The 12,674-nt window shown below is 44.3% G+C and overlaps 1 protein-coding gene across 3 annotated transcripts; it reads right to left on the bottom strand.

Moving 5' to 3' along the window:
• Nucleotides 1-511: 511 nt before the first annotated feature.
• LOC124327170 (lachesin-like) lies at nt 512-12,674 on the bottom strand. Of its 3 annotated transcripts, none has more exons than XM_046786100.1 (11): nt 12,295-12,674; nt 11,879-12,101; nt 7,377-7,686; nt 5,497-5,639; nt 4,808-4,993; nt 3,722-3,914; nt 3,562-3,633; nt 3,428-3,484; nt 3,164-3,283; nt 1,651-1,821; nt 512-1,570 (listed from the first exon to the last, which is right to left on the bottom strand). In XM_046786100.1, the coding sequence occupies exons 3-11, from the start codon at nt 7,441-7,443 to the stop codon at nt 1,248-1,250; spliced, it is 1,332 nt and encodes a 443-aa protein (XP_046642056.1). In that variant the 5' UTR covers nt 7,444-7,686; nt 11,879-12,101; nt 12,295-12,674; the 3' UTR covers nt 512-1,247. The 3 variants fall into 3 exon arrangements, with proteins under 3 accessions (XP_046642056.1, XP_046642058.1, XP_046642057.1); XM_046786102.1 differs by lacking the exon at nt 12,295-12,674 and adding an exon at nt 12,213-12,234; XM_046786101.1 differs by lacking the exons at nt 11,879-12,101; nt 12,295-12,674 and adding an exon at nt 10,768-10,988.

A 12,674-nucleotide genomic window follows, 5' to 3' on the forward strand; every position in this document is an offset into this window, starting at 1 on the left:
GGACTTAAATATAGAAAGACACTTGATATCTAAATCCCGGCAATATTCTCGTCCACTACTTTGTTGGCTGTGTGCGAGTGACAGGCCATTTGTCTTTTGCGGCGGTGCATAATAACAAAAGAGGTGGGGCAAGGGATGAGGGGAGTCTCTCTTTCTTCGCGTAATTGTCCCCTGAGAAAGATGAATAGCGCCGTCTATGGCTTGCAACCTGGGTCCTTTCCTCAACAGAATATGCTATACGCGTATGTCGGGGATAAGCTCTCCCTGGGTTTTGCCAAAGTGAATCGACTAATTCACTCTATAAAATAGCCGGAGATGCGCCCAGCACTATAGTCTCCTTCCTTTCCGTATATATATCCGCAGTGTTGTTGTGATGGCTGAGCCAAATATCGTTAAAAAATTGTCCACAGCAGCTTTTCCATATATATATACGACGGCCGCTTGTGTCTAAGATGGATGACTTGAGAAATTCGTCTCGAGGGAGAAGAAAAGAGAACCAAAGGCGTTTCCATCACTTTTTTTTTGTTATCTTTTCATTCCTGCAAATCGGATTACACACGGACGCGCACGCGGTTGATGAGAAACACACAAGTCGAGCTTTCAGTGTTATTATATATATACACGGGGAGAAAAGGAGGAGAGGGGGGCATACGCACACTCACGAGGAGAGAGTCTCAAGCAACGTCGATCGATCAGAAAAGGAATGAAGGATATTATAAATATATACGTAAGTTTTTAAAAAGTATGGAGATGAAATAACGAGATTATTGGGTTTGTCAAAGAGATGAGGGAGAAACGATAACACACATTGCGGGGGGGAGAGGGGCAATAATAACATACGTACACACGTGGATGTTTGTATATGCAATAGATGAATCGAGATGTTGACTGTATATTATGTATACGGTGCGTCCCAAAACACGTCGGTTGTTGGTTTTCTATTTTCTGCGTAGTCTATAGCGTCGGCAAGTTATTGAATTATTATTCAACCAATCGCGGTGTGACAAGGGACACTGGTGGTTAGATCTTCTTTTGAACAGGTAAATCTAGAGCCATCTTTCCCCGACAATATAACCTCTATTGAAGACAAATCTAACATGATCATGAGCGCATTTCGTCGCCCAAACTTGTGATGATGCCCGATCCGTTCGTTAATTCAATTAGTTTGTATATTAATTACATTTGTTATTTTGTTTCAAATTATTCTTTGAGACGATTCGAATAATATAAGTGAAAGGAATAAATTATTAAAGGAGCATAACGACTAAGAAGAAGGAAACGACGGCGACGAGGTAATAATAGGTCCGCTGGAGTCGAACAGCTGCGCCGCTGCTGCGGATGATGGACATCTTATTCTGAGTCGGCGATTGGACGTTGTTGTTGTTGTTGTTGGAACGGCGGCTACTCGCACCAGCCGGCTGTGTGCCTCTGCCAAAAGAATAATGCGTGGCCGTTGTCACTTCCAGTGACGTATTGTCGGCGTCGTCGACAGTGTCCGGCTCCTCGCCAATTTCTTCGTCGTGATCCGACCATCGCCCCAGCGGTTTTTCCTCCTCCACTCTTTTGGTGGCTGCGCAAGAGGAGAGAAAATACATAGAAAATATTCAACGTCTGCTGGTATAGGATAACAATAAGAAGAAGAAGACTTGCCATAGACGGTGATGGTGCCCTCGGAATCTCCGATCGAATTCTTTGAACAGCACTTGTAGCCACCCTCGTCAGCACTTGACGAGAGCCTCAAGTGGAGCCGTAAGCGGGTCGTGTACGTATTGACATCAATCTCCTCCATGCGGTACTTGTCGTTGGGTATAATAATCTCGCCTGTGTGTGTGTGTGTGCGTCAGGTGAATGGGAGAAAAACAATGCTTTGCATTATATAAGGCAAGAACACAATCGATCCCCATTCGATTATTTCCCCCCGGCTCTCTTCACCGCGCGCAGACAATCATCATCAAAATTCGAAAAAAAAAGCTCAGAAAAACGCACGAAATTGAATTTCCCGGTCCTTTGACTTGCGTCTATATACGCGGCTTTTGTTTCTCAATTCCCATCAATCAATAACTCAGACTTTCCATTTCGTCTTCCCACTCTTTCAATATGTGATTCGCCCGTGCTTTAGTTAGACTTGTACTTGGGGGGAGCAAAATCAAATCGACCCAAAGAGAAAAAAAAAGAAATAAAAAAAGAAACATCGTCTCGTTTTCTTTAGTCAAATGGGTGTGAAAAGGCAATCGAGGGTGTATCTATGTGTGTAACCACCAAGAGTCATTTGATTTTCCTCTGGGCGCTACATGATCACTGGAGACTGGAAATATAGGGCGGCGAATAAAGCAAAAAGATGCGCCTCTGGTGTTGTGTGATGACATTATCGTTGCCTCGAAGAATGCCGGAATGAGCGGCTGCCGAGTCGCTCCAGCTGAAAGGGAAGCGAAACCCGTTGAAGCGACAAAGTGGCGACGGGGCGGTTGAGACGCGCAGCAGAGAGAGAGAGAGTCTATAACGATTGATCGAATCTGTCGGCGACAACCAACGCGGAAAACGTCAACTGCACTCAACTATATAGACGCACACGGCACGCGTCACCAAGTTGAAAGAAAAGACAACACGAAAACAAAAGAGGATCGCGTCGACGACGAAAACGAATAATGGAAACAAGTAAATAAAACCAAACAAAAGTGGATGTCAAAGAGCAACAATCCGAATCATTGTCATTCATGTAGAATCTCCACATGATGGGATTTCCATTTCCTTTTTTCACTTTTCTATAGACGAAAAGGTGTGAGAGTTGATCCGATTTCCCTGTGATGCCTATAGAGCTGCTTTTCCCAGTGTTCTAGGATTATAAAGGCACTTGCCCGTCACGTAACCTCCCACACGTCAGTCATACCGGGGGCCTATACGTAATATTAAACGGGCCAAAGGCTATACCGTTTGGAAATTGACTGCACACCGGATAGAGTGCCAAATCAACCATTCACAGAGAGTGAAATGATTGCGGCCTCGGCTGTCGCTCGCACAAACTCGGCCATCAAGGAAGAGAAAGGCTGTCAACACGTAACTACACGTTGGTGGCGCAACAACTTGGTCATTTACAGGCCCACCGGCCCTTGTTAGGAGGCAGGAAATTTGAGAGAAGCATAAAGGATGGATGATGGATGATTACCGCTCTCTCTGGCCCAGTAGTTGATGGGCTTTGGCGAAGCTTCCACCATGCAGTCCAAAGTGATGTTGGAGCCGAGTGGTCCGCCTACCAGCTGATTGTGAACTTGAATGATCGGGTAGACTGTTGTAGTATATTGCCCGGCCATCAGTTGTGCGAAGTCCACCAAAGTTGAAATGTCATTCAAAATGTCAGAGGGGGGTAATCCAAAATTTAGTCTCTTTTTTATTTTTTGATTAGCGCAGGAAACAAAAATGGAAAACTCACAGTGAACGTTGACGACGATCCTCCGGCTGACGGACGGTGGGACGTTATTACTCGCAACTATGCAGAGGAGTAAAACAAAGCGATGACGAACTCAATTATGATTGCGACCCAACTCTATAAAACATGAAACTTACTGCACAAATACGCTCCCATTTCGGACCTTGTTATCTTGTGGAATGTCAGCACTTCGCCCTCGAATATTGGAACTGTCATTTTTAAAAATGTAAATATCATCATCATCTATTATATAAACAGCAAAATTCGGAGTGCTTTGAAATTAAACTAATAAGAAACCTTTTTGTTTTTGGAGGGATCCGCTGCGGATGACAATGTCCTGGCCGTCTTCGCGTCTCCAAGTGACTCGAGGTTGCGGGAATCCTCTGACCTTGCACGAAAGACGGGCCATTCCTCCTTCGGGTATCAGCACTTCTCCTCCGCCTTCTTCGTTCAGTATGTCCGGCGGGATGACCACTTCCAGGGAGGCCGTCTATATATCCGCCAAAGAAAAGAAAAGAAAAGAAAACCAAAATTCCTTATCCGCTTTTCTCTTATTCCCCTGGTGCTGCTGTTATTTGCGTCACAGCAGAGAAACTGTGAATGTCTTTTTTCATCCTCTTTGCACAGGCGCGAGATATTACGGAAGGGGGGGCCGGAATAAAAGGCCAAAAGATTTGACAAGGTGGTTGCACACTCGGCGAAGAATTAATGGCCACCTCTTTTCTATGTTTCGTTGCTTGGCCTTTTTCCTTTCTTTTGTTACGAGCCACTTTCCATGTACGCTTGACGGCATCCATCAGGCGCATTCCTTCCGTCTGCCGTTGAAGAGGCCGTTTCTCTCGTCTGCGACATTGAACATAACATGTACCAGAAAACCAAGCGAGTTGTGCAGCTTGGCCCATATTATTTCAACTCTACCAGGGCTCAAATATTTTCAACGTGTAGTATAAAAGATGCGTCGCCCACATTTGAACGCCGCATTTCCCTTTGGTCGCTTGCACAAACCCATTCTCTTATTTCTCTATCCGTTCAACCGCACCCCCACCGCACCACCCTCCTCTTTAAGCGACGATCCAGCAAATCTTTTTCCCTCGGCCATTGAATATATAAAAGAAGAGAAAAAAAAACCCAAATAAAAAGATGATAATAAATAAAAACAAACGATATACTGCACTGGAATGGTTCCTTTCATCGCAAATCACGTTCACAGATGATTTGACTCCAGCTTTGATGGTCTCAACATATTTTAAACAAACAATTCGTCGAGTTTCTACTTTTCCTCCGGCCACAATTGCTCAAAAAGTACAATGGAGATCGTACAACGACATTTTGGAGAAATACAAAAAATTTGACAATTTAAATCATTCGAAATTGGATTTATACCTGACTGAGCATTGGATCCGAGTTGATTTGGCACATGTAAACGCCTCGATCTGAGCGGTGAACGTCTCTGATGTGCAACGTCCACGTGTGCAAGTCGCTGTGGAGGACCGACAACCGGGCGTTGTTGGTCAAAACTCGGTCGTGCATGGCCAAAATGCCTTTATCGTCGGCCTTGATCCAGGCCACCTATATATTTGTACCAGACAGATGATGAAGTTGTTTGTTTCAAATTGTTGCGCTCAGATCAAAACAACATTCCCTCGATGTGATATGCATAAATAAAGAACGAAAGGAACAAGAAGAAGAAGAAAAAAGGAGATGGAAATCAAAAAGACAACATCCTGGCCAACCAAAAACATCCAATTATAACTAACGATCGTTTTCAGTTTCTCTCCTTTTTTGTTCCTATTCTTTCAGATATATACGTTCGCAATTTTTTCTAATCAACTTTTTCCCCTTTTGATTCCATCAATTGTTTTTTCTGTCTCTCTCTTTCATCTATTTCCTTTTTGTGTTTCATCTTTTGATATATATCGTCGTACTATCTAAACCCTGGAAAGAAACAAGACTCTGCCAGAAATATGTACCTACAAGTCAACATGCAGAGAGAAATCAAAAGAGATGATTTGTGCCTGCATCAACGGCGCTTTGCGTACTACTACTCGCTTAACGGTTGTGGCGCTTATTACCCGATGCGGTCCAATGTTGAGAACGACGCAGGTGAAGGAAGCATCTCTGCCTTTGATGACCGTTATGTTCTCCATCGTCGACCCGAAGCTCGGCGCCGGCATGTTGTTGTTGTTGTTGTTGTGGTGGTGCTGGCCGTCGATTCCTGTCAAACACATGTTTGAGCGACATTATAATTTCCCCGCGTTGCATATATACAAGACTCTCGAGCGGCTTGACTCAATTTTCCCGTGTACGTCTGGGTTCTTCAAAAGTCTTTTATGTCTTGCATCGTGAGCCACCGCGGGATATTGGATAAGCCAGTTAAAGAAGACCGTACTATCGTGTAAGACAACAACAACATCAGCTATGATTTTTTCCTTGTTGGAGAAGAAATCGAATGGTGTGATGGGATTTGGGAGGGAAAAGAGCGGGATGTTGGTGGTAGACATGAAAAGTTGTCGTGCTATTATGTCAAAGGGTTGAGGGAAGTTGTTTGCTATAGACGTCGAGTTTGTGTCAATAAGTTGATGAATCCTGCGCGAGGGAGGGGGGACCGGGGGAAGACACACTATTATCGATGAGCGGATGAGATAGAATCCAGCAGTAGTGCCTTTCTCTATTGTATCATCATCAACTGGCAAATGTTTAATGGCCCTGGCGACGGAAAAAGAAAACCCCCGGATGTGTACACACAGTGAGCGTGTGTCATGTGCAGAAGCATTTGTTAGAGGCAGTATTAGCGGCTGCCACTGTCTTTCTCTCTGTGTTATCTATATTAAAAAAAATAAGAAATAAGCCGATGACTATAGTATAACGTAGGAGGCGGAGAGCAGGAAGTCTAGAAGAAGACGGAGTGAAACGACAGACAGCAGACGAAATGGGGAAGAAGAAGGATATAGATCGACTCATAAGAGGTTATAACCTTCCACTCTTCATCTTAGATATTTCTCCGTCTGCTGCTGCTGGATCGGCGGCCAGAAAGAATTACACAACGCGGCGGCAGCAGTCAATGCGGATAAAAAAGGATTTCTACTTAATGGCATCCAACGAAAATCAAAACAAAAAGTGAGGCAATAGCTTATCAAAATCGATGCCCCGATAAAAACAAAAAAAGATATTTTCGGGAAAATCGTATAATAATGGGTCGCATTCGTCCGTCCGAATTAGGTTTTTCACTTTAATTTCATTTTCATCTATTTCCGTCAGTTTGATCAAATCTCTCTTTTTTTTCTATTTTGAACGAAACTTCAACAAGTCAAACACTTATTTCCGTACACTTTATGGAAGTTAATAATCGATGGGCTCAATTTTCCTTTTACAACTTTGACCGGCTAATACATAATGCGGGTGAGAGACGTCATTGCGCAGTCATCCATTTTTTAAGCGTTTCGTCGGTGCTTGTTATTTCGGGGGAAATCATTTTTATTTTTATTTGTTTCAGAGAATCTATGAGAAAAACGATTACTGTTGCCAGCGTAGGTGAACAGAGGTAAATTGTACTGAAGCTTGGAGCCGTGTAAATAATAGATTATCACCGTCAAGTTTGTATAAGGCCTTTGGATCTATAGTCAACCTACATCGGATAGTTCTTCCTCTCGCGGGGGGATATTCTACACTATTTAGTTCTGCAATAGCCAGCTGAATTCGAAGAAGAATTCAGCTGCTTTTCAATCGAACGCAGACGAAAGTGACCGCTGATGGGATTTTATCAAACAATGAGTTGAATCGACAATCGCCCAACAATCGATATAGAACCAATGAAAAGGTGAACGGATCAACGGTTCCCCAACTGACAAAGAGTTGTTGTGCCTTATTTCATTTATAAAAAGACATTTTTTTTCTTTCTGACGGCCTATTGCGTCATATCGCCAACATGAAAAATTAATTTCGTGTATATTACCTGTGAGCAGAGCCAGCAGGAAGGAAAAGATCCAAAAGCAGGTCGTCGGCGTCATCTCGATGGCCATCAATCGCACACTCGTTGACTTGTGAAATGACAGCAGAGTCGGTCGTTCGTTCGGGGGGCAATGCCGATGTTATACGAGGTTGTCTCTTTCTTCTTGTTGTCTGGTGTCGGCTGGCATGTATAGTGGAAATGGTGGTTGCAGCGCAGCAGCAGCTCTCACAATATTACATCGTTGTTGTTCCTTTTTTTTTTACGGCCACTTCTCGATGGTGTGGGTGTCTGCAGCTACTGGGCCGGCCTCTATCTATTCATATTATGAAAAGCGGAAGAAAGAGAGAGGCAACGATATAATATAAGAAAAAAGCCGGGAATAGAACCATCAATCAGTCGTCGATGATGCACGCCGATTGTCGTCGTCGTCGTTCCTCCTCTGCCATATAAGAGGAGGAGGAGGGTGGGACGGACAGATCGGCACAATCGAATTACACACATGTATACATACAACTCTCCGGGCAGCAGAGTCGATTTGTCGCTTTGATATGTGCCTCTTTCCTATCCCCTTTTTTCTTTTTACTACTTGTGCGCCGGCCTTATTGGAATATATAGGTTTATACGATCGCTCGTTTTTGGGGGATGCGACATCGCCAATGACAGTCGGGAGTAGGAAAAAGAAAAAAGGGGGGAGAGCCATGCACGGATTACACGGGAAAATAGAACCATTTTGAGTTTTTTTCCTTTTTTCTCTCTCTGGCGGACGAAGATCTACGAGGAATCCTCCTCCTCCTCCTCCTCCGCAACTCTTTTCTATATCTTTTTGGCACTGATTACTTTGAAAATAACGCGGCCCTTTTTTCTTTCCATTTCGACATTTTGTTATACCCGCGATCATATAATAAAACCTTGGAAAAAAAGATGGAACCAGATATAATATTGTGTCTTGATTTGGTTTCCAGGATTCGATTTTTCGTTCCATCAGCGGGAAAAATACACCAGCGAAAACAGCTGTTGGCCGGGGTTATCCCTTTAAATATACGTGCCGATGCTCTTGACACAAAACACAACAGAAAAATCTCAACCACACATTTGTGATGTGATTGCCTTGGGTATTTTATAGAGCAAGTCGCATAGTCTTTCATCATTGCGGTGGGGGGAAAAGGACCAAAACTAAAAAAAAAAGGGAGAAAAGGTGTCAAGCGTCGGGCCGTTCAGGGACCCGGCGTGGAACACCATCGACACGACACTCTGGGGGGTGCCCATGTCCAAATTGTCATCATCCAATCGCCCAAATGTAATGCGGCTCGTCTATAAATACTGTGGTCCCTCTCTCTCTCTCGTCTGCTCCCGCACGTAACTCGACAAATTGGCCTGGGGATTTCAAAAATAACAAAAATGCGCCGATCGATAGAAATACGAGAGAGAAAAAAATAATACCAGAAATTGTCCAACTTTCATCCGCTGTTTAAATCAAAGTTGCGCCATTTATTTAGTCTCACTCTGCCATGCAGCAGCAGCAGCAGCAGGAGCAGCTGATAGTCTTCTAAAAGAGCAAAAGGCTGTGCTGTGCCGAGATTCGGTTTCTATAGTCGAATGCTGCTGGGCAGGGCGTGATTAATCATGCGGGCCAGGCAGCAGCAGCAGCAGCAGCAGCAGGAGAGAGAGAAGTCTGTGCTGCTGTCCGCCCGCGTCTAGGAAATGAATGGAATTCAATCATCCCGTCATGTCTGTTATGTGTGCTGGGCGAGCTATAGTTGCGGATACAACCGAAAGACAGAGACAGACGGACCAAACTGACTGACACACACACAGAGAGAAAGCCAATGGGTTAAACTATCCGTCCGTCCGGTTTTTGCCTTTATTTCTCTCTGCTCTGTGTGTGTTTTAGAGTCCCTCTGTCCGCCTGTCGTCCGTCCGACTGACTCATTTCGTATTCTGACAGACCCCCAGCAGCAGCAGGAAAGTGGCGTATGTATGCGTGCGTGCTGCTAGCCGCGATAGTACAACAGTCCCGCGGCTATTTGAACCCCTTCTTTTTCTTTTTTGACTGGGCTGCTGCTGCTGGGCTGGGCTCGGCTCTCTCCGCTTTTCTTTTATTTGGCCCGGCCCGTCGTCTTTTTGACTCAGATGGGCTCCTTATTCCAGCCTTCGGCTCCTATTCCTCCATCATGCAGCAGCAGCCACCGACCGAGATTTTCGCCAGTTGAAATTTCGTTCGGGACTGAATACTTTAGCGGACGACAATCACATGGATATTCACCCGCCCGTTTCTCTCTCTCGGTTGCTGTCCACCCCGATCTTTTCCGACGGAACTTTTTGTAATTATCGCAACTTCAACTGCAGACGTACACAGCACACAATCACGCACTTGTCCCTCAATGTCCAGCCATCAAAAATTTACAGCTCAAATAAAATCTCAGACACGAATTATCCCCAATATTCCGGCAGCAGCAAACTTTACATCTCCCAATAGCTGATGAGCCCAACGAATCATTTATAGATGTGACATCATCTCTATCCACCCAATGTGATGGATCGATTCCACAAAAATAAATAAAGCTAGCTTTTCTCCTTTCTCTTCTTCTTCTCCTTCAGACGTGTTCCGTCAGTTGCTGATGGTATAGAGTGGGTATCTCTTTACTTGTTATAGTTGATGTATCCCGTTGTACATGTCTAAAACTATTCCGTGTGCACACACATCAACCGACCGCACGGCTCTCAGACCATCGGCCGGGGGGGAAACTCCTGATGGCTCAGACTTCCGGAGCGGGGAACCGCGCAGCACTCGTTGTACTAATCTAAATGTCAGAAAAGCAGCCGCGCTTTTTTATTCATCCTGGAACTTTTTTTGAAGACTATAGCTAGGTGTATCTCTTTATATATATAACATGTCACTTGCCGATATAATGGGCTGTTGCTGCTGCTGCTGGGGGGGGGGGGGGGGGGAGAAAACGGATGCCAATTTGAAAAGAAACGGGATCGTCGATCGGAAAACAATAAACGACGTTCAAGATATCGGCTTGACAATCACATTATACCGTTGCTGGTACACTCTGTGAATGACGCGCATCGGTTCGATGGGTACATTTGAGATGGCTGGTTAGATTTTTGACATGGGCCGGGATTTCTATTCAAAAAGATTGACGCCCACTGTCGTAATCAATCGCGTTTCCACTTCAAGAACAAACAAGATGACGTCCATTAACCGAGGGGGGAAAAGCGGCCAGACTCTTTTCTTTTTCCGGCTGTTATCCAGTCGGCAAAATGAATGTCGACCTCACCCACGCCCAGATCTCACAGACGAATCATATAACAATCAGACGGCGATTAAATAATTCCCGTTGACTGGATAACCATCGAATTATTATAATAAACCTTTAAAACAACTCACCTATCCACGCGATCACCAAATTTTCAGTTTTTTTTTACACGCGGCCGAGAAATATGTAACACATGCACCGGAAACGTTCGAATTCAACAAAAGTTTGGGTAAATGGGATCGAACTAGTTGAAAGATTTGCTGGTGATTGGTAACGAGATCAAGTGATGTCGTTGAGAGGAGAGAATAAGGGGCGACCCGATAAGCAGCTCGTCACGATGAATACTGAAAGATGGTCCTCCTCGGTGACTTGTACTACTAGTCCCCCCCCCCCATGCTGCTGCTGCACCTACACACACGTAGATAGGAGGAGGGTGGCGGGAGACCCTTTACACTCCTCCCTCCCTCTTGGGCCGAGCGGAGTCGGCGTCGGGATGAGAGGAGACAAGGATCGGAGAATCATCCGACATAAGAGAGACACAATAGCCCACAAGTTATATGATGCAGACTGTTGGGTGATGATCATCAGAGAGCTGTTTGTGCTGCTGTTGGATATACACACCCACACAACAAATCTGGATCTACTGATCTAAATGGACTTGCAGGATATCCGCCAGGATTTCAGGCGCAATCAAAAGTGCGTCCCACACACCACAGGAAGAAGTGTGCACATCTATAATATCCTTCTTCATAACTAATGAGGCGGCGGATGTATACGGAAGACGCGCAACTTTCGTGTCAGACGAATCCCCCCCCCCATCCGTGCTGGATATCCTCGTTGGATATGTCGGCTAATTTCAACATCTCTGCTATTACACGCTATATACCGGCTTATAAAATTTCTGTGGAAAGGTGTTTGAGATTTACGTAGGTTTGGTTTTCTATCTAATGTAATAAACGAGGAGGTGCCGGTGTGGCGGCAGGTCCCTTGGTCAAAAAATTATCTTGTTGCACTTTGCTTCAAGTGTTTAAAAGTTCAAATGTTTCCGAATGTGACAAAACAAGCCTGATGTGCTTTCGTTCGACAAATGAATTTTTTAGTGAACCCTTACTGAGAAAAAAACGCAGAGAGAAAACGGTTGCAGTCCGCCTAGCTCAGGAAAAAACATACTCCGTGATTACGTAATAATCAACGCCACCCAAAATTGTCATAAAGGAAAAATAGAGATCAATTTTGTCCTACCTTTATGCCTGGAAATACAGCCAGGCATCCACTGATCCAGGTGCTCCATCCATCCGCTGAAAAGTCGAATCCAACAGACAGGATCATAGGGGAAAAGGTGTCCTCGTGAATACACCCACATTCACATGGGCGTACATACAGCCGTACACCAGGACATTTTAAGAAAGGGGAATTGAAGAACTCCTTAACTCGATTGCATTCCAATGCAATGGGATGCTTTGATCTAAATAAAAATAGAAAACGGGTTATGACAGAAACAACAAGTCAGGAAAAGTTGAAAATGAGGCACTGGGTAAACGCTAACTGTGAATAAATGGGAGAATGAAAGGTTTACATGTAATACACTGCATTGATGCAGGTACGGCAGCATTAAAATATCTAGTAGGTCAAAGCTAAAAAGTAAAGGCAATCATTACCAGGCTGGAAGCGATGATCCTGAGATTGTTGCTGACGCCAGGTCAACACCTGGAAAAGCAAAACTTGCATATTGTGTGGTTGAGATGGCTGGCTCTGGCCTCAAATCTGCAAACAAGAAAAAAGGTTACATAGTATGAACAAACTGCCATGCATCGACATGGCAATCACGTGATAAATGCTGGTCAGGGACCAGCATTTCACAAATTTGGAACAGGTTTAACTCTTCTATAGCTCCTACAATAAATCTATTCGTATTCTTAGTTTGATTCACTCGCTAAAAAGCATAGAGTATGACGGTTATTAAAAACAAATAAATCTATAAGAAATTAAGAATATAAATCTTGAACCATGCTTGAATTTTGTCTTGTCGAAATTTTAA

This window comes from Daphnia pulicaria, chromosome 2, assembly GCF_021234035.1.
Source record: "Daphnia pulicaria isolate SC F1-1A chromosome 2, SC_F0-13Bv2, whole genome shotgun sequence".
NCBI lineage: Eukaryota > Metazoa > Arthropoda > Branchiopoda > Diplostraca > Daphniidae > Daphnia > Daphnia pulicaria.